Here is a 22,237-nt window from a genome sequence, read left to right on the forward strand (position 1 = left end):
TATATATATATATTTTATTATCATCATAATCTTCTTGATATTACATTGGATTACATATAACTTTACAGTGTATTACATTGCTTTTTCAGAAGGGACTGCCATGCATGTCAGTCAGTACAGAGACATTAATCTCCCTGCTTCAACATTCAATATCTTTTCTATGTTTTCCCCAATCATTATTATTATTATTATTCTAATTATTTTTTAAAACAGTCAATCGCTATTTCTCATTTTGCTTGTAAAAATACTTCGCCCATCATGAAATACTTCTCAGACCAATCTAGTTGAGAATACTATACATGTCATCATCAACAGTTAATAAGCCATCTGGGGTCTCTCCTTCCCGCTTCCCCATGGCAGGGACTGGACCATCCCTACATGCAGTTCCTCCAGCCCTCCCATTTCCATGGCAGAACAGGTACCTTCGGGGCATGAGGGAGTCACAAGGGATGCTTGTATAATTGACCACCTCACCTTGTCCCCCACTTCCCTCCCCCAGAGTCACTTCGTAGGACACCCGAGCTGCTTGCCCAGGGTCCTGTTTCCCTGCGAACTCCAGAGAAGCATCCAGGGCTTTGTGACAGTCTCTAATCGACCCTTCCCTTCTTGTTAAGAATCATATTGTATAGTAGCTTTCAGACCATACAGTATTCATTGGGTTACTCCTATTATTATCAAGTAGCTGGAATTGTGAAGGTCGGAGTAGTTAGATCTTTAGCTTTTATTCCTTATTTTTTTGTATTACTCTCCATGTGTATAAATTATTGATCATGTTGCTGGCTTTTATAAACTCTAAGCGAAGGCGGAGCACTGCCTCCAACTTTGCAAATGGTAATGAAGCACTGTTTTTAAATAAAAGAGAGAAACACGTTCTTCGCCTCTGTGTATTGATTCCCTGTTGCCTCCTCCCGAGGTTCTCAAGAAAAAAGATGGCTTCGTCTTCTTCATGGAAAGCTGTGATGCTTCCTGAGGTGAGAGACACAGGAAGGGCACACGCGAGGGAAGGCTGTGGGCCAGGGGTGGCTAGGGCTGTCCCAGCTCCCAGCTCCTGCACTGTGAGACCGGGCCTGTCCAGAAGCGGCCTGCACTTCTGCCGTGGAGCTCTGCTTCAGCCTCGCTTCTCCTGAGCCATCTTCCCCCAGACCCCACTGCACCTCGGGTCTGAGCTCACCAGCACCTGCTGTGCACAACTCTCCGGGCTCTGCCGCTTTCCTGCCTTGCCGCCTCTGCCCCTCTGTCCCTGTGTTGCCTGGCTGTCACTGCCGCCCATCTCCCACTGCACCCCCTCCACCCCCGGGCTTCTTGATTTTTTTCCCCTAACTATAAGAAGTGTGTCCTGCCAGGCCCTTTTCTTTCTTACCTGTGCGTTTTCTTGGTTTCTCAACCAATAATTTCTGAAATTCTCCATAATGTCCATCCCCCATAAATCTCCAACTCTCTCTCTCTCGTTAGGTTTTTGCCATCAGGCACATACCTTCACTGGAGAGCAACAGGGAAAGTGAGAAATCACCCCTGCCCCCAGGGGATGGCCAAGCTTCAATTCCTTCTCCATCTTCCTCTCGGGATTTGGGGCATGTACACACATGTGCCTGCTGTGTTTTTCAAGCTACCAGATATGGGACTTGAATCAGAGTTGGCCACGTAGGATCCAGCACCTTAACCACCGCACTGTCTGCTGGCCCGATCTCCATCTCTCTCAGCTTCACCTGTGAAGTCATCATGCTTCCTCTTTGGAGACTGGAGGTCGTAAGAGCATCTGAGTAGTGAATTGTTGTGCCCACTTCTATAAACCCATTGGGAAAGGGCTCATTCTTTTTCCTCTTCTGCTCTCAAGGGGAGGCATCCTTCCCACCACGTGTGCACCCTGACCTGCGTTCCGCGTCACCACTTTCCCACTTTCTCAAGTACATTACCTCGTCTCCCTCTGGCATGATTCACCTTTTTCTTTCTGTAGTTGGCACCTAAATGCTTAAATCTTCTTACACATTTTTTAAATGTTTTATAAGATCCAGAGAACAAAGGGCCAGAGGAATCTTGTCTGGCTCCCTTAACACCTCACTGGGGACCCCACCAAGCTCCCAACACATCGGCATGTATGATGATAAGCTCCCATCACATCATTTCTGATGGTGCCCAAGACAAACTTGAGCCCAGCAGGACCGGGACAGGCATGGGCACCGAGTGTGCTTCTGAGGATGGACCTCACACAACCCCGAGTTCATTGATAAGGTGGGGTGACACAGGCACAGCGAGGGACAGATAGGCTGCTCCTAGCCACAGCTTCCATTTCTGTGCTTTGCTGAGGGCTGTTGGCAGGGTAGCCCTTTTCTATGACCAGAGACATGGGTTTTTTTGGTGTAAGAAGAAGCCCAGATTGCAAAGCACACTAGCCTGGCTTCTGTTCTCTCGGTCTGCAAGCTGTGTACTCTTGGTCCAGTCCCCACCTGTCTGCCCCACGACGTCCCCATCTATAGAGCGTTAGGAGCAAACAGAGATCCTCCCAAAGCTAGAGTGCTGATTCCACATTGATAACAGAACTCATCGCCAGGTGAAAACCAGGCCTCAGCAAACGCTCAGGCCAGGAGCGAGGGTGACCCAGCCATGCAGCCCCACCCATGTGCTCTGCCTTCCCCTGGCAGCAAAGTTCTCCCTGCTCCATGTCACAAAATGCCTGTGTACCCACGAAACCCTGTAAGAAGCACACAGGAGTGACTATGCCAACACTGACCAAGCAGCAGCCGAAGCTGGCACCAGCAGTGGCTTGTCAGGAAAATGGCACATCCATTTCATAACACTGATGGTACTGACCCAAGTCCGAGTCGTACATTGGAGATGGTTGACCAAAGATGCGAATCAGCACTCCATCCACATACCAGGCTGCATAGCCAGGGCTCTGACTCCAGTGGGGTCTTGGGCACCTGAATTTTGTGAAGCCAAGATGGTAATAATAGGCACCCTCCCTGGAAACGGCCACACTAAGTGACCTGTACCCTACCATCTTCTCAAAGGCTCTGGGGAGAACCAAAAAGCTCATTTGAAGAAGTGAGGTTGGGAGGCCAGCAGGTGGTGTGGTGGTTAAGGCGCTGGACTCCCACATGGCCAGACCCAGTGGCCTCAGAAGCAACGAGCTTGTGTGTATGTATGCCCAAAAAAGCAACCCCGGGCTCTGAAGCCCACTGACATTGAAATCTGGCTCCTTGGTGGATGGCCTTGCGTGAGCAGCTAGCATGCCTGTGCTTTGATCTGTGAAATGATATTAATCGTCCCTGCTTTTAGAATTGTTTTAAGGTGTTTGCCATAGGATGCGTGTGCCGTCCTGAGAGAGAGACAGAGAGAGAGAAAGTGAAAAATCACCCCCCAGCGGAGATGGCCACACTGCAGTCTCTTCTCCTCCGTTCTCGTCTTGGGATTTTGGGCACACACGTGTGCCTGGCATGATTTCTAAACCAACAGGTCTGGGACTCAAATCATGGTACACTGTGTGGGAGCCCAGCATCTTTTTTTTTTGGAGAGGTTTATTTTGCTCTAGGGCACATTCACTTGCCAAATAGAGAAGACAGAAAGTGAAAAATCACCCCCCAGGGGGGATAGCCATGCCGCAATCCCTTCTCCATTCTCCTCTTGGGATCTTGGGCATGCACACACACATGTCTGGCATGAGTTTTAAGTGACTGGGTACAGGACTCGATCCGTGGTTGACTACATGGGAGTTCAGCGACATAGCCATTACGCTAACTGTTGGTCCCTTTTTTTTGGAGGGGGGAGCCCAGCATCTTAACCACCATGCCACCTGCTGGCCCCAGTTGTCCCTGCTTTAAAGGGCTGGTGCGCAAGGATTGTTAAAAGTTCATATATGTAGGGCCGCAGGTGATGTGGTGGTTAAGGGCGGTGAACTCCTGCATGGCCGACTGCTGTCTGAGTCCTGGACTTGGCGGCTTGCTTTCTCACTTGCCCGTTCTCTCTCTCTGTCTGGTCAAATTTGGAAAATAATAATAACAAAGTTTAATAATTATTTTTTTAAGTTACTGTATATAAAAATGCTCTAAAATACATGGCACATGGCATTTGCTCAAAGTGTATGACCCACTGAGATACGCCAAGCGCTCTGCACAGCCACCCCAGGCTCCAGTGACAGGACAGCGACATAGGTTGGCCCTAAGTCCTCGGCATCCCCTTAGCCACCCAGTTGTAATTGGTGAGTTCTTATCTTCCCTGCTGAAGTGTGCAGGGGACTTCTACAAGTTCGTAGGAAATGGAATTCAACTATGAGTTTATTTTGGTGCAGAACATCCTGAAATTCATGTGCAGTTTTCCATAATGTGCATTTTCCATGAACTTTTGGAAGACTCGTACACTGCTTGTTTCTCCAGGAAACAGACGCAGAGAAATCACAGAGCGAGGCCATGGAGTGAGAGAGTGGAGCCCGGACCGGGCAGCCGTGCTCATGTCCTTGGCCCTGCTGCGCCTGCACTCAGTGGTGGCTGGGGTTCCAGCAACCTCTTTGACTGCTTGATGGTTACTTCACTCCTAACCCCAGGACGTAGTCTCCACCTTCTGAGTGTCAAAGGCGGGAACTTGGAGAGCTAGGCATAAGCTGGGAAGCTGAAGTAGTCCAGCCCTTCCATTGGCCAGTAGAAACAGTGGGCCCAGAGAGCCTAACACAGGCCATGTGGCCAATTACTGGCAGGGTGGGGCCTGAGGGGCCTCTTCTGCTCCAAACGTTGCCTTATTGGTATTTGGGCAATTCTGCTTGATGAGGCAAAAAAGGAAAAACAAAACAAAAACAAACAAACAAAAAACAAACATAAAATGGTCTTTCCAGTGGGTCAGCAGATGACATACTTGTGGTTACATTGTTGGACTCCCACATGGCCAACCAAGGTTTGAGTCTTGGACTCAGTCTCTTGAAAATCATGCCAGGTGCATGTGCATGTGTGCCCAAGATTCCGGGAGGAAGAAGGGATTGTGGCATGGCCATCCCCTTTAGGGGCTGATTTCTCACTTTTCCTCTCACCGTCTCTGTCTCTTTCTCCAGCAAGCACATGTACCCTAAGGCAGAAGCCTCTTTAAAAAAAGAATGGTTTTAATTTAAAAAAAAAAAAAAAAAGTGTGTGGGGGGGTGCAGCAGGTATCATGGTGGTTAAGGGCACTGGACTCTCACATGGCCAACTGCGGTTCAAGTCCTAGAACTGGTAGCTTGCTTTCTCACCTTCTCTCTCTCTGTGTCCCTGATCGAACTAGGAAATCATCATAAGTAAAGTTAAATTAAATAATTCTTTAAAAAAATAATGGTTCTTCCAGAAGAATCTAAGTTCTTCAGAGCCTGGGATTAGGGCTGTTGTGTCTTGTGCTGGCTGGGGGTTCCTGCCCAGGGCTCGATGTAAGGAGGCATTTGCTCAGGTGCCAGTGGGCCCTCTCTAGGAGCAGCACTGACGCACTGACAGCGCGTCCCATGCCAGGCCAACGCTGGGTGCCATCGCCGAGATTTCACTGAGCGGTCTCAGCACTCGAGAATTCTTTTATTGGGATCAGTGGATGGCTTAATGGTTACGTCGGTGGACTCCCACATAGCCAACTGCGGTTTGAGTCCCAGACCCGGCAGCTTGAAACTCAGGCTGGGCACGTGAAGAGTTGCAATAGGCCCTGGCTATTGCCCCAACCCTATTAGCATAAAGCCGTGCTACTATTTCTCTCATCTTTGTTTTGTTTTCCTTTCTTGACCTCACTTCCTCCTCTATCTACTGTCCTATTTTTCTGAAAGACCTTCCAAGAAAATTCCTCAAAAACATTGTCTGTACTCAAGTCTCCAATGTCTTTCCTCTCTCTCTCAAATATTTGTGCATGCTATTTTTTTTTAAATTTGCTATAGGGTGCATGTTCTCATCAGACAGAGACAGAGACAAAGATGGGTGGAGAGTGAGAAATCACCTCCTAGGAGGGATGGCCGTGCCACAATCCCTTCTCCATTCTCCTCCCAGGATTTTGGGCATGTGCGCACATGCACCCACAGGGCAGTATGAGGACCCTGTTAGGGGTGCCTGTTTCCCTCTCTCTGTCTCTGTCTGTCTCTATGCGGGGGAAATAAATAATTTTTAAATTTAAATAACAAGCATTAACATTTTTTTATCTATTTTTTTTTTTTTTTTTTTTTTAAACAGGGCCTCACTACGTTGCCCAGGTTGGCCTCAAACTTGTGATCCTCCTGCTTCAGCCCCTTAAGTGCTGGGATTGGACTCATGCAGCACCATTTCTAGCTACTTTTTGATGTAACTATTATCCTTTGCATTTCATAAAACAAAATTCACGTAACAGAACACTTTAAAAATACAGAAGGTAGAAAGAAAAAGGGAAAAGCCACCAAAATTCCCTCTAAATAAAAAAGACTGCATTGTGACCTTTTATTATTAATTGTTCCGCTTTGTAGGGTACAGTGTGATTTTTCAGTACAAGGAGACAAGATGCTACATCATCCCCGTGAGCTTAGCATATCCAGCTCTCTGACATCTGTCCTTTCTGTTAGGAATATTCCAAGCCCTGTGATTTGGCTAATCTGAGGTGTACATAGAGGGTTAATGATCAGTCACCCCCTACTGTACTATAGCCCTATAACCCCTTTGCACATCATTCTGGATAGCGACTTAGTGTATGGATACATGCGTGGATGAACATTTTGTTTTATCCAGTTCCCTATGCTAGAACGTTCTAATGGCTTCTAGTATTTCATGGTTCTGAATTGTGCTGCAGGAAAGGGGTAATTTTCTCACAATAACAGCTTGTAAAAAAATCACCGACTTCTCACTGCAGAGCCTTGAGAATGTAGACTGGACCTGAGCTTTAGACTCCTCTAAAGATAGGACCCAGAACCACTGAGAGAGGCAGGAGGAAGAGTGGGGTGGAGGAAGGGCACGGGATAGTTTCTGTCTCAGAAAACTGTGTCGATGTTTATTATAAATGGACTGTAGTTACATGCCGTTTGCAAAATGCACAAGCCCACATACTGGGTTCCAGTTTTAATGAACATGAGTTCTTTGGTCTTCTTGGTCTCCAAGTCGCTCATCCATTTCTCTTCCATCCCAGGTATTTCTTATTTTTTATTATTATTTATTTGTTTATTTTGGAGAGGTTTTTGCTATAGGGTGCATGCATTCGCCAGAAAGGCAGAGAGAGACAGAGAGACAGAAAGGGAGGAATCAACCACTGGGGGGGATGACCACGCCGCAATCCCTTCTCCATTCTCCTCTCAGGATCCTGGGCACACATGCACACGCGCCCAGTGTGAGTTTAAGCCACTGGGTCCAGGACTTGAACCACAGTCAAGTACATGGGAGCCCAGTGACATAGCCATTATGCCAACTGCTAGTCCCATCCCAGGTTTTTCTGGAGTCTCCAAGGGTTGTCATGAACCATCGTAGGTGTCTCTTCCATTGTCTTAGCTGCTGGGTTCACTAGAAGTTTCCCTGTTAGGCACCTTGAGTTTTCTTGGTCTGTGTGTCTTGCCTCTCTTCTGCCAGAGCTCCATGGATCAACTTGATCAACTGGGCAAAGAAGGAAAAGAGAAAGTTGATTTGCTTCTGTAGCATAGTAAAGACTCCCACAGTAGGTTCGCCAGAGCCCCCAGATATTGCAGGGCTTGGGGAGGTCGCTCTTCCCTTCACACCTCGCCCTTGCCCTTCCCACTCCTGGCCCGGCGTACCAGCACAGAGGTGTGCTCGTTGATATGAATGGATGCACTGTGGCTGGAAGAGCCACGCGAGCCCAGAGGAACCCAGCAGACGCACAGCCCGGGACACACGTGGTGGGCAGCAGTCAGAAGGTACCAGCTTGCCCCCAGCCCACCCACCTGAGGAGGGACAGGTCCATCCCTCAGGGTTCCCAATGCCCCTGAGCTCGCATCATCCAATTTACTTCTCCTGGTCATTAATGGCTTCTCTGGGGCCTGTCTCCCCTTCCAGGCCCAAAGAGCCTCTGGGGCAGAGCCTGCCCACATGTGTCCTCAGTGCCCCAGCAGGGCCTGGCCTAAGCTGGTGCTTCATGACAGGTAAGGGAAGAGGGAAGCGAGCCACTTTGAAATCTGAATCCCGGTCTCACAGTTGACAAAGGAGCAATCTGTGCCAGCCTTCCTGGTTTTTCAGGAGCCTGAATACTGCCCAGAGGAACAAAGTGCATCTAAACTGTGAAGACAAGGTCCCCGACTTCGCTGCAAAGTGGAATTACTGGAGCGCTCTTAAAAATCCCAAAGGCTGGCCAGCATGTGGCATGGAACTTAAGGTGCTAGATGACACATGGCCCTCTACACAGTTTGAGTCCCAGACCCAGTGGCTTGAAAATCACATCAGGCACGTGTGCGTGCATGCCCCAAATCCAGAGAGGAGGGTGGAGGAGAAGAAGAGACTGCAGTGCGGCCACCTACCCCGACCCCCAGTGGGAGATTTCTCACTTTCCTTCTCTCTCTCTCTGTCTCTCCAGTGAGCACATGTGCCCTACAGCAAAAACTAACTTTTTTTTTTAATTTAAAAGTCCAGGTCATATCAATTAAATCCCAATTCTTGTGGTAGGCCCCAGCCACTCATCAAAATTTTTGGAGCCGTCCCAAGTAATTCCTATGTACAGACAAGTTTGGAACGATTTCCTAAATCCTCGGCCCCTATGAAGGGGCTCACTTAATTAAAATCTGTTGAATAAGCAGGTGAACGAATGAATGAATTTATGAGCCTCTTCGGCAAAGGCTTGTGTGCCCTCTCCCACATCTCAGGCTGAGGTCATGCTTCCCGGTCACATTCTATTCTCGCCATAAAATTTCACTGATTTTGGATATTCTTCTTCATTTTCTGGTCATAGTTTTCTCATTTTACTTTTTACACCTAGATATTTAATTTCTCTAAATAGGAGAGTCTAGAAATAGAAAATGGCTCAAATAAAAATCTCTTCCCTGGGGCTCGTTCTCCGGTGCAGTGGTAGAGTGCGGCTCAAGAGAAGCTGGATCCACAAGATGGCGGAGGTTCGACTCCCTGGCCCTCAGCCTGAAACACACGAGGCACGTGTATGAGCGCCCAAGATCTAACCGGACGGAGGGCAGGAGAAAGGAGATTGTGGATGACCAGCCTATGTGGAGGGTGCTCGTCTCTCTCCTCTCTCTCACACATGTGTTTATCATGAATAAAGAACAAGTTTTCAAATCTGGTATAGGGTGAGTATACTCACTGGAGAGAGATACACAGAAAAAAGAGAAGTGAGAAAGCACCCCCTAGTGGGGATGGCCACACAGCAATCCCCCGTCCTCCACTTTCCTGTCTTGGGTACGCCCATACACGTGTGTGTGCCCAGTGTCTCCCTCAAGCCGTGGAGTCCAGAATTCAAACCACATGGTTGGCCATGTGGGATACAGCTGCCTTAACCACTGGCCTGAAAAATATTTTAATTGAAAAAATAAAAACTTTTGGACTCATTTGAAGTGCCATCTTTCTCATGTAGCACTGCCTTTCTTCACTGGCCATGGGTTAGGGACCTCTTCTCTGCCTGGCCCCTCTAGATGCTAGGGTTCTGGGATGGACGGGATGGACACATCCCCGCCCAGGCAGAGCGTAGGACAGCCGGCCAGCCAGCACCCACACAAACACACGTGAGGTTTCACTCATCTCTAGTCCACACTTCGAGAGGAAAGATGCTGGGAGGAAGTTAGGACTGAATTAGTCAGGGGAGTGGGGCAGGTCCTGTCTCCGAAGAAAAGATGGGGGCAATGAGGCACTTAGCCACGTGCTTCCGCATCCTCCCTCTCTCGCACACCACCTTATGACGACCAGGACCCATTTCCCATTTCGTCATCACTCCCATCTCACCTTTCAGCTCCGTGTGGTCGGCTCCTTTGCGGGCCCTGCCCGAGAACCTGGGACGAGGCCGCCTCTTCTGCTGCAGGCTCTGGTAGTGCTGAGTGAGCTCGCTCAGCTTCTGCTCCTGCATCCTGGCAAGCGCCTTCAGCTCCTCTGCCATCTCCGCCTGCGCCCCCTCCTGCAGGTGCCTCCACTTCTGCCAGAAGTTGTTCATGTCATAGATCATGAAGAAGCCAGCCCCGGTCACACCCAGCAAGCGGGAACCACTGGCCACGCCCTGAGCTGTACCCTGAAAGGCACTCTCCATCCCGCCCACATTCAAGATAGGAGCAAACTTTGTGGCCACGAAATTCTTGACCGTGGCAATGAAGCCGGAGTTGGCTTGAGCGAGCTGGTAGGCACGGAGGTCACTGATGCGCTGGATTACTCTCGTACACCTGTTAATACACAGTCCAGCATCCTCGACGTCAGGCAACTCGATCCCGCCGGCGGCCTTGTCCTGCGATTCTGTAGCAGACAGCAGGCTGTTGGCTTTGTCTCTTGCTGCCGAATTGCTTCTCTTTTCTAAGACATTTGTCACAACACCAGTGATGGCAGCTGCTGCCCCCAGACTTGCCCCAGCAGCTGACAGCATGAGGCTCCCTCCTGCTGTCAGAGGGGCAAGGGCCATACCCAAAATGCTAATGGCTCCAGAAACAGCTCCCGAAGAGCTGGCCAGCAAGCTGACCTTGGTGAACCTCTTGTGGCTTGCGTCAACTTGGTCTGCAAGGGCATTAAGTTCCTTGATGTTATTCTCCAGCTTCGACTTCTCACAGGGAAAAAGGAAGAGGAACAGCTCCTCCTCCTCCGACAGGTTCGACTCTGGCATGGACTCTGTCTCACGTTCCACCAGCTCCATGAGCAGGATGGAGCACAGCGTGTTGACCTCCTCCCTGTGGACAGTCCGTACTGAACAGTTAGTTCTCCCACTCCAGGGCACCTGTGGTAATCTCAGTTCCCAAATGCAGCCAGCCAGCACCCACACAAACACACGTGAGAGTTCACACATCTCTAGTCCACACATTGAGAGAAAAGATGCTGGGACCAGCAGTTGGCGTAATGGCTATGTCGCTGGACTCCCACGTAGTCGACCGCAGTTTGCGTCCTGGACCTGGTGGCTTAAAACTCACGCCGGGCGCGTGTGCGTGCGTGCCCAAGATCCCGAGAGGAGAATGGAGGAGAAGGGATTGCAGCGTGGTCATCTCCCCTGGGGGGTGATTTCTCTCTTTCTGTCTCTCTGTCTCTCTCTGTCTGGCGAGGGCATGTGCCCTAAAGCAAAAACCTCTCCAAAAAAAGAAAAGAAAAAAAAAGAGAGAAAAGATGCTTGGGAGGAAGTTAGGAGGGACTGAGGCAGGGTGCTGGAAATCGAGGAACAAGGTGGGGAAGACACGGAGGGTCTACTCTGAACGGGAGCCCCAGGGGCCAAGAGTGGAGAGCCGGAGCAGGGTTTGAGTAACCCCTGTGCATGCCAAGACTGGCTCACATCTCATTCCTCCACAGGCTGCTCTCCTCCACATGTGTGTGGCCCTGATGTGATGACTGACTAACAGGTATGCCTAGCCTTTATTCCCAAGTCTTTTCTTTTTTTTTCTCTTTTTTTTCTCTTTCTTTCTTTCCTTTTTTTTGGAGAAGTTTTTGCTATAGGGCATGTGTGCTCGCCAGGAAGACAGAGAGAGACAGAGAGACAGAAAGAGAGAAATCACCCCCCAGGGGAGACGGCCACACTGCAAACCACTCTCTCTCCTCTCGGGATCTTGGGCACGCACGCACACGCGCCCGGAATGAGTTTAAGCCACCAGGTCTGGGACTCAAACTGCAGTCAACTACATGGGAGTCCAGCGACATAGCCATTACACCAACTGCTGTTCCTCACTTTTTTAAAAAAATATTTACTTATTTATTTGTTATTATTTATTTGTTTATTTTTTAATTTGACCAGAGGGAGACAGAGAGAGAGAGAGAAAGTGAGAAAGCAAGCTGCCAGGTCTGGGACTCAAACCATGATCAGCCATGTGGGAGTCCAGAGCCTTAACCACCACACCACCTGCCGGTCCCCCCAAGTCTTTTCTTAATAAGTATATGCATACTTAAATTTAACGTTTATAATAAGTTGTCAGTAATTCTATTAAAGAAAATGAAGAGAATACTAAGAATAAGTGGAGGAGACGTATTCCTTGGTTTTTCTTCTTTTTTCTTTTTTTATGTTAGAAAACAGGAGGCGTAGTGGTTAAAGCGCTGGTCTCTAACTTGACTGGCCACAGTTCAAGTCATGGACCCAGTGGCTTGGAACTCAGGCCAGGTGCATGTATGGGTGTGTCTAAAATCCTAAGAGGAGAATGAAAGAAGAAGGGATTAGACACGGCCATCCCCCCAGGGGATGATTTCTCAAGTTCTCTCTCTTTCTGTCTCTGTGTCTTCGGCGAACACACAAGCCCTATAGCAAAAATCTCTCTTAAAAAAAAAAAAAACAAAACCTACACTGCCAAAGTAAACTGTGGGGAAGACCTCCAACAAGACAGCCAAATGTCACCTCTTCCACAGGAAGAGCTTCAGCATTGTTCAGTTTGACAATACATGTTTTGAAAACTAAAAGCAGATTTTTAACAAAAAGGTCCTCGTTCTTAGAAACAGTGGGATCTGCTCTGTTCATGTGTTAGCATGCAAGAATAAGCATGTAAGTCTTAAGAAAAAGTGAAGAAAATGAAAAATAAAATACACAAGAGAAACAGTCTCTCAAAATAGACTCAAGATGGCTGACAGGAAGCATCTAGGGCCCATGTCCTCCACAACGAGGCGTAAAAGAACAACCAGGCAGACACATTTCCAGTGGAAGAGCTGAGAAAGAACATTTAAATGTTCCAAGGAAAGATCCGAAGTGTTCTGGCACGTGAATGCTCAAGAGGAATGACTTAGAAAGGGAGCCCGAGTACCCACTGGCTGAGATGGGCAGGCCGGAATGGATGGAAATCCCTGGGCTGGCAAGAATGAGGAGGTGGTCCCTCGTAGCCTTTGGTACCCACCATGGACGGCACTCCCAGCTGCCTGGGGATCCAGTGCTCTGTACGGCCCTAAGCCCACTGAAGGGAAGTTCCTGAGACCCACAGGGCTGCCTCACTGCAAGGAAGGCTCTCATCCTAGATAGCCCCTCCTTCCAGAACCCCACCCTAGCCGGACTGAGCAGTAGGGCCATAACCCTTGTACCCAATCCCTTACAGCACTTGACACCCCAGGACATGACAGACCAGTGCAGCAGCAAGACTTTTCCAGGGAATGGGTGGATGGACACAGGAGCCCCTGCTGAGCCTAACTCGCATGCCAGCTCCCACATAGGCCTGCCCCTGAGGGGCCCTTCCAGCCTCTGCCATCATCGCCTCTAGCTTGCCCTGGGCCTGGCACACACAGTGACTCAGTGCATCGCTCCTACCTCCTTTGGGGTCCTCCAGCCTCAGCCCCCACAGACCCTGACTTGCCCTGGGCCTGGCTCATGCACCAGCTCCTACACAAGGACCCCAGGCTTCCAGAGGAGACCTCCAGACTTGGATGACCCCAACTCCTGACTAGTGCAGAGTCAGCAGTCACAACATATGGGGGCCACTCCCAGTGAGGCCCGTGGACTGCAGACTGGCACTGTTGGCCCTGCTGTCCTGAGCGACTGCTCCCTTCCCACTGCTAGAGTCAACAGGCTCCTTAGAGATGCAGGCCAACACCCCACCATTGCCTACAGCCAAGCGGTTCACTTGGGGATCCCCACCCTGAACAACACTGCACCATGACCAGCACAAATGCTTGCAGTTCAGAATGAGCAAACACTGAGCCACCATTGTCAGGGAACACGACAGAAGAAAACCTATGGAGACTTCTATGCCCACTCAAAGCCAAAACACCCCACCTAAACAATACTAAAGGACACATTCTCAAGAAAAAATCTTCCACTGAGCAAGCTGGGACCCCCCAAATTGGAAGAGGTGACTATCCAATTAGATGTGCGTGCGGATAACCTAACCGATGAAGGGATGCAAGGAATGCGATAGAGAAGGAACCTGACACCTCAGTGGAGCACAGTAATTCTCCAGTAATAGATCCCCAACTAAGGAAATTCTTGACATGCCTGACAGGGAACTCAAAATAGTGGTTCTAAAGAAACTTAATAAGTGGGCCAGCAGGTGGGCGTGGGGAGTGGGACAGCTGGAGCTCACATAGCCAACTTTGTCCTTTGAGTCCAGCAGCGTGAAAATCACGCTGGGCTGCATGCACGTGTGTGTGTGTGTGCTTGCACACGTGCTCAGAGTCCCCAAGGGATGGAGGAGAAGGGATTGTAAGATGGTCGTCCACCCTGGGGTGTGATTTTTCACTTTCCCTCCTCCATTCTCTCTAATGGTCTCTCTCCAGAGAGTGCACATGCCCTACAGGGGGGGAAAAAAAAAAAAAGAACTTAAAAACTACCGGTGAACAAATCAGTGAAATCAAGAAAACAATACAAGACCAAAATGAGAAATTCAGTGCAGATAGAAATTATTATTATTATTATTATTATTTTGGAGAGATTTTCGCTATAGGGCGTGTGCGCTCACCAGACAGAGAGAGAGAGACAGAGAGACAGAAAGCGAGAAATCATCCCCCAGGGGGGATGGTCACGCCGCAATCCCTTCTCCTCCATTCTCCTCTCAGGATCTTGGGCATGCACGCACACATGCCTGGCGTGAATTTTAAGCCACCGGGTCCAGGACGCGAACCACAGTGGACTACATGGGAGTCCAGCAACATAGCCATTATGCTAACTGCTGGTTCCCTAAAGAATTATTTATTTATTTAATTCCATTTATTGTTATTATTTTTCTTAATTTGACCTCAGAGAGAGAAAAAGAGAATGTGAGAAAGCAAGCCACCACATCTGAGACTCAAACCACAGTCAACCAAGTGACTTAACCACTATGCCACCTGCTGGTCCCTGAGATAAAAATTATTAAAAGAAAAGAAAAGAAACTCTCAAGCTGAAATAGTCAATAAATAAAACTTAAAATACAATAGAGAGCTTCAATAGCAGATTAGATCAGTGGAAGAAAGAATCTACACAAAACAATCAGAAAACACCTAACAAAATAACAGAAATAAGTTCTAATCCATCTGGAATCACCCTAAATTAAATAGATTAAACACTTCCATTTAAAAGAGAAAATTCTGGGGCTGGCAGGTGGCATGGTGGTTGAAGGCACTGGATTCCCACATGGCTGACTGTAGTTTGAATCCTGGACCTGGCAGCTTGCTTTCTTCCCCACCCCCACATCCCTACCCCCGTCTCTCTCTGGTCAAATTACAAAATAATAATGAAAAAAGTGGAAATAAATAAATGTTTTTTAAAAAGGCCTGAGTTACTCTAGAAAAAAAATTTAAAAATTAAAGAGAAAATTCTCACCATTAATTCTAATTTTTTCCATAATTTGAAAAAAAGAGGGGGAGGGTCACCATTATTTTGTTTTCCCATTGAATCAGTTTGGTCCAGCCCCTGGAAAATCCAGGTTCTGCAGGATCTTTGTCCTAGGTAAGTTTGTCCTATATTATACAGGGTTTAGGGCTTCCACCATGGACGTGCCAAGAATGTCCTATAGCACACGAGTCTGCCTTTCATGCCCCTTGGGTCTGTTCCTGCCTCCCTCCCAGTGGAGCATCTACAGTTGACTGGGCTTGGGTTTCAGGGGTATTGAGAGTGGCTCTGGGGAAGAAGGCAGGGCTTGTGGGCAAACTACACTTGGACCAAGGAGCCCCAAAGCCTCAAAGGAACTGCCGAGAGTGGCCTGAGAGTCCTCCGCTCCCTGGACTAGGTCGTTAGCAGCCTTGGGTGGACCAGCTCAGCTAACCCCTCCCAAGGAAACGGGAAGCACCTCTAACAGTCTTCCTCATTTTCAAGTCACTGGAGTCTTGTTTTGAGTCTTGTTTTTATTTTTTTGTTGTTGTTGTTTAAAAAGGCCAGCAGATGGCATAGTGACTAAGGCCCTGGATGCCACATGATCAACTCTGCGGTTCAAGTCCCAGACCTGGCGGCCTGAGGAAACATGCCAGGCATGTATGTGTGCATGGCCAAAACCCCGAGAGGAGAATAGAGGAGAAAGGATGGCATAGTCATCCCTCAAAGGGGTGATTTCTCACTTTCTCTCTCTCTTAAGAGGGAGAGAAACATGCCCTGTGGCAATAATTGAAAAAAAAAAACAGTAAAAGGTTTGGGACATCTCTGTAGACCCAAGATTTTCACCCCTGTCTCCAACCTAAATCTTAGAGCTCTGCTAGAGCTGGAAGACCCATCATGCTCATCTGATAAAGAGGGTGACGAGGTGTGAGCGCCCAGCCATGCCGTGAAGGGTCTGGGCACACGCATGCACTGCTCTGTGATGGAGGGCTCAGCGAGCCTGCTGCTGTCTCAGGTCTGGCACAGCGCGAGTGACCACCTGCCACATTTCCACATTTGACTTTAACTACTCCTCTTACAGAGGGGCGAAACTGGCCCTTAGAAGGAGGTAACTCTCCAGGCCAGCAGGTGGCATGGTGGTTAAAAGTGCTGGACATTCCCACATGGCCGACCATGGTTCGAGTCCTGGACCGGTGGCTTACTTTCTCACTTTCTGTCTCTCTCTCTCTCTCTGTGTGTGTATGTGTGTGGTCAAATTAAAATAAATGAATGATTAAATAAAATAATTTTTTAAAAAAAGGTACTGGATTCCCACATGACTGATGGCGGTTCGGGTCCTGGACCTGGTGGCTTGCTTTCTCATTTTCTCTCTCTCTCTCTCTCTCTCTCTCTCCTCTCTCTGATCAAACTGGAAAATAATAATAATAAATAAAGTTAATTTTTTTTAAAAAGGAGAGAGAAGGCGGTACTCGCTGATGACAATCCAGTTGGTGACAAAAGTAGGATAAGAACGTAAGACTCTGGCTTCCCAGAAGACTCTAGCCTGCCTCAACCACCCATCGGAGCTAATAATCTCTGAGAAGGAAAAGCCATTTCTCTGCCTTCACCAAAGACAGAGAAATGGACGTATGCTCAGGCACATTGGAAGTGAACCAGTAAACTTGAGCCCAAGTAGGGTTCGTGCGCCCGCAGTGACTTTTTGGTGTTACCTCAGTCTTAATGGGAGCTGTGGGGAGGAACCTGGGGCGGGGGAGGCAGAGAGAGCCGTAGAGGAGGCTGGACCGAGGATATGGGTAAGCAGGGTGGTCTGTGCCCGTGCCAAAAGGGCAGGGAGCTCTGTCCTCGTATGTCATACGTTTGATCCTTATGAAGATTTTATAATTTGCTATAAATAGGTATACCGTAACTCTTTTTTTACTTTTAAGATTTTTGTCATACAGTATGTGTGCTCACCAGAGAGAAGCAGAGGGAAACAGAGAAAAGGAAAGGAAAGTGAGAAATCATCCCCCAGGAATGGTGGTTACACTGCAATTCCTTCTATTCTCCTCTTGGGACTTTGGGTATACGCACATGCCCAGTATGAGTTTCAAACTGCTGGGTCCAGGACTCAAACCACAGTTGAACCATGCAGGAGAGTAGCACCTTAATCACCAGGCCACCTGCTGACTCCTTATTGTAGCTCATTTTGTAGGACTTATAGGCAGCAGGGTCTGTTTCGGGTGTACCGCCACAGCCTGCCTGTAGGGGAGTCTGAATACCCAGGCCAAGCAGGAGTTCGGATCTCAAGGCCAGGCATTCTCACAGCTTGGGGAAGGGTGGAGAAGGGCCAAGGAAGGAGTATTTCTAGACTGGAGAAAAGGGAGCAAATTCTGCTTCTAGAATTCCATTACTCAACAGGCCACATAGTTGGGCACCTATTAATGTGTTTACCAAAGGTTTTCCCATTTACTTCACTAAGAGATTTTGAGAGAGCGTGTGAATCTCATTTCTCCTTTTTACACATTTCCAATTGCAATGGAGGTAAACGAGACAGCGTGAGCAACTCTCCGGCCAACTTTGTAGGAATATGTTTGGGCGTTGCCTACCGTGACGGTGGCTACCGCACAGCAAATGTCAACAATCAGAGTTATGCTGACATTCAAACCCTGACCAAGTGCTGGGCCCGCGCCCGACACTGTCCCTGATGCTGGCAGATGGTCGTCAGCAGACAGCGCCAGGCCCTGCCCTCATGGAGCTCACGTTCCAGTGACTTCTCCCGAGCCTCATTTCCTTAGATTACCTTGTCAAATTGGTTTGCTCCATAATCTTCTCCCAAGCTTGTGGATGAGAGAGTAGCCAATGTATGTTTTCTTTAGTCATCTCGGACCAAATTATCTGAACAATGTTCCGGTAAAGCAGGTTACCTAATTATAATATGTGGGAATAAAGAAAAACAAGATTAGAATACATCAAAAATCTTAATGCCTCAAACTTTTGCATCATTTTTGCCTGATCATTTTTTTAGAGAGATTTTTGCTATCCAGCGCATGTGCTCACCAGAAAGACAGAGAGAAAGTGAGAAATCACTCCCCCCGGGGGTGTGGCCATGCTACAATCTCTTCTCCTCCGTTTTCCTCTCAAGATCTTGGGTACGCACACACATGTACCCTGTGTGAGTTTTAAGCCACCGGATCCAGGACTCGAACTGTGGTCGACTACGTAGGAGTCTAATGATGTAACCACTACGTCATGTGCTGGCCCCTTGCCTGATCATTTTAACCACACAAGCCATGCTAATACTCGGTGGTGCGTCAGATGTAGTAAAACTGCTCTCTCAGGCTGCTGGTGGTAAAGCACGTTAGTAAAGATTTTTGAAGTTTTGAGAGTACATATTAAGTTACAAAAGTCTTCTGCTAGTCATACAGTAACTCCACAATAGGCTCAGAGACAGCTAGGGCCACACTCTTTATAATAGTATTAACTTGGAAGAAGGTAAATTCTGTCCAGCTCCCCCCCCACACACACCACCACCACCATCTACAGTCCTGAGAAGGACACAGTCCAGTCTGCTTAAACCCTCCTAGAGATGAGAAGCTAGTTGTTTGGTTGTTGGTTTGTTTTAACCAGGCAGGCAATATTGCAGCTACCCAGGGCCAACAAGTGGTTGGAGGTTAAGGAAATAAGGTGCTGGATCCCACATGGCAGGCTGCATGGTTCAAGTCCCAAACCCAGCAGCTTAAAAAGCACACTGGGGGGCCGGCAGGTGGTGTGGTGGTTAAAGGTGCTGGCCTCCCACTTGGCCAACCACTGTTCGAGTTCTGGACTTGTGGCTTGCTTTCTTGCTTTCTCTCTCTCTCTGTCTCTCTGATCAAAAACTGGAAAATAATAATAATAAAGCTAAATTTAAAACAAACAAACAAACAAAACAACAACACCAAAAAAAAAAAAAAAACAAAACACATGCTGGGCGCAAGTGTTGAATGCCCAAAATCCCTAGAGGAGAATGGAGAAGGGATTGCGTCATGACCAATTCCTCTTCCCATGGAGAAAGGTGATTTCTCATTTTCTCTCTCTCTCTCTGTGTCTTTCTCACTCTCCAGTGAGCTCATGCACCCTATAGCAAAAACTAAAAAAAAAGAAAAGAAAAAAATGCAGCTACCCTATCATAAAGTCTCTCATGTTGCAGTTTCTTCTACAAAATGATGTTTCAATGACAGACCACGTGGATGATGGTGGCCTCATAAGATCATAATGGAGCAGACAAATTCCTATTACTAGTGACATCTTCACTACTCCGACATCACAGCACAAGGCATTGTCCATGTTCGTGGTGAAGCTGATGTAAGTAAACCTGCTGCACTTCTGGTCACACAGAGGATAGCACAGACTGTCATGCATAGCATAGTTGAATATCATCATTTCAGAGCATACGCTTCTGCTTTTTAAAAAAGAAAAAAAAACGTCTACTAGGGACCAGCAGTTGGCATAATGGTTTCATCGCTGGATTCCCATGAAGTCGACCGCAGTTCGAGACTTAGACCCCATGGCTTAAAACTCACACTGGGCATGTGTGCATGTGTGACCAAGATCCCAGGAAGAGAAAGGAGGAAAAAGGATTGCTGTATGACCATCCCCCCCGGGGTTGGGGTGGGGGGTGATTTCCCACTTTCCATCTCTCCGGAGAATGCACGTGCCCTATAGCAAAATCTCTCTTAAAAACAAACAAACAAAACTCTACTATAAAACTTTAGATGGCATCATTTTCTCCTAGGCCTGATTTCATCTCATGGCGCTTTGTTCATTAGCCCTTCCAGTGGGACAAGACGTGGAGACGGAAGACAGTGATGCTGATGATCTCAACCCTGCATAAGCCAAGGCTGACATGTATGCTTGTCTCTTCGTTTCTAACAAAAAATGATAAAAATTAGAAATTTTAAAAATAGAAAAATGATGATAAGATATAGATACCAAAATAGAAAACATTTTTGTGTAGCTGTACAATGTATTTGCGTTATAAACTGTTATTACAAGAGTCAAAAAGGTTTTTTAAATTTGAAAGTTTATACCAAATGACCCCATAACTCCATCCTTGGGTATTTATTCCAAGGACAGAACTTGCTCTGTCAGAGAGCGATCTGCATGTTCACGTGTATTGCAGCGTTATTTACAATAGCTAAGATGACCAGATTGAGAAAATGTGGCGCGTGCACACATGGAATATTCCTCGCCACAAAGAACAACAAAGTCTGTTATTTGACACAAGTGTTAAATCTAGAAGATGAGCTAAGCAACATTAGTGAGGCCATCTATGAACGACAAATATTCTGTGTCCCCACTTGACGTGCGCTGAATGTCCGCGTTCTATGACGGAAACCGAAGTACTCGATCTCCTAGAAGCAGAGGGGGTAATGGTATAAACTAGACACTGTTGGGGAGGGCTTCAGGGAAAATGAGCAGCAGACACAAGAGCACATGTAAACGAGTAGAATATGTTATAGAATTATAACCACAGCTGAGTACCCACCTCACTAGCAATTCAATCAGTACTTCAACATAACCCACACTATGATCAAATGTGTACATTATGTAACACTGAAGGTTCAGGACAATGAATAGATCTATGTCCTTGATTTGATTATTAAATACCATATGCATGCTTTGAGAAAGCTATTCTGCACTTCACAACAATGTACAATGATTATTTGTAAACCAGGAATCACAATGTCAAAATATTTGTTAAAAAGTTACAATAAGTTAAGGTTAATTTATTATTGAAAAAAGAAAAAGATTTTTATAAATTTGGTGTGGCCTAAGTGTGCAGTGTTGTTTTAAGTCCAATCATTTATGGGTTTTTTTTTTTTTTTTTTGAGAGATTTTTGCTATAGGGCACATGTGCTTGCCAGAGAGATGGAGAGAGACAGAGACAGAAAGCGAGAAATCACCCCCCAGAGGGCATGGCCATGCTGCAATCCTTTCTCCTCTATTTTCCTCTTGGGATTTTGGGCATGCACACACATGTGCCCTGCGTGATTTTTTTTTTTTTTGAGAGATTTTCACTGTAGGGCGCATGCGCTCGCCAGACAGACAGAGAGAGACATAGAGACAGAAAGCGAGAAATCACCCCCCAGGGGGGATGGTCACGCTGCAATCCCTTCTCCTCCATTCTCCTCTCGGGATCTTGGGCACGCACGCACACGCGCCCGGTGTGAGTTTTAAGCCACCGGGTCCGGGACACGAACCGCGGTCGACTACGTGGGAGTCCAGCGACATAGCCATTACGCTAACTGCTGGTTCCCTTGCCCTGCATGATTTTAAGCCGCTGAGTCCAGGCCTCAAACCGTGGTTGACTACATGGGAGTCCGAAACATAACCATTATGCCATCTGCTGGTCCCAAGTCCAATCATTTGATGCATGAAAGATTATGTGTGTGTGCCCTTGTGCACACATGTGGGAGGGAGAGGCAGAAAAGTACCCTTTAAAAGGTCTGCCGTGATCTCCTTCTCACAATGACGAAACATTAAGAGGCAAGTATTCATTGGGAAAATGTGAAGGAAAAGTAGCAAAATTATTGGATAGGGTTGCAATTACAAAATATAAGAAATTGTTATGAGACACTAAATCTTTGGGATTTTTTAGGCTAATTAAGTGGTAAAGAGAAAAAAAAGGGAAAGTATTTATATCAAAAGCAAACTAATATTCCATGAGAACTTTGTTTTAACTTCTCGTCGGTGCACTGTGGAGCTCTGAGAAAATTTAAAAACGAGAGCCCCGGGGACCCCGCGCGCTGAGCGAGCGCCGCGCCGGGCGGACGGAGCAGGCCGCTCCCTGGGACCCTTCCATCCTTCCTGCTCAGTAGCCTCTGCTTCATGCATGCTCAGGTCATATCTGTTTCTCAGGTTCAGTCTTTCCAGAACCACATAGATGGCTAAGTTTTTTGGGGGGGCAGGGAGGGGGATCTCGCCATGTTACAATCCTTCAGCCCCAACCTCC

General features: G+C 47.6%; 1 protein-coding gene across 6 annotated transcripts in view; it reads right to left on the minus strand.

Moving 5' to 3' along the window:
• Nucleotides 1-7,256: 7,256 nt before the first annotated feature.
• Nucleotides 7,257-22,237, minus strand: part of APOL5 (apolipoprotein L5) — a 27,971-nt gene continuing 12,990 nt past the window's right edge. For 5 of the 6 annotated variants that reach the window (XM_014584947.2, XM_006170318.3, XM_006170317.3 and 2 more), the window contains 3 exons: nucleotides 18,047-18,170; nucleotides 9,837-10,759; nucleotides 7,257-7,535 (listed from right to left, as the gene is read on the minus strand). In XM_014584947.2, coding sequence (XP_014440433.1) covers nucleotides 7,357-7,535; nucleotides 9,837-10,759; nucleotides 18,047-18,170 — 1,226 coding nt within the window. In that variant the 3' untranslated portion in view covers nucleotides 7,257-7,356. Of the gene's footprint in view, nucleotides 7,536-8,416; nucleotides 9,021-9,836; nucleotides 10,760-18,046; nucleotides 18,171-22,237 lie in introns of those variants that run through there. The other variant, XM_027769016.1, reaches the window with a different exon arrangement.

The sequence above is a fragment of the Tupaia chinensis genome, unplaced genomic scaffold (genome assembly GCF_000334495.1).
Source record: "Tupaia chinensis unplaced genomic scaffold, TupChi_1.0 Scaffold148234_1, whole genome shotgun sequence".
NCBI classification, from domain to species: domain Eukaryota; kingdom Metazoa; phylum Chordata; class Mammalia; order Scandentia; family Tupaiidae; genus Tupaia; species Tupaia belangeri.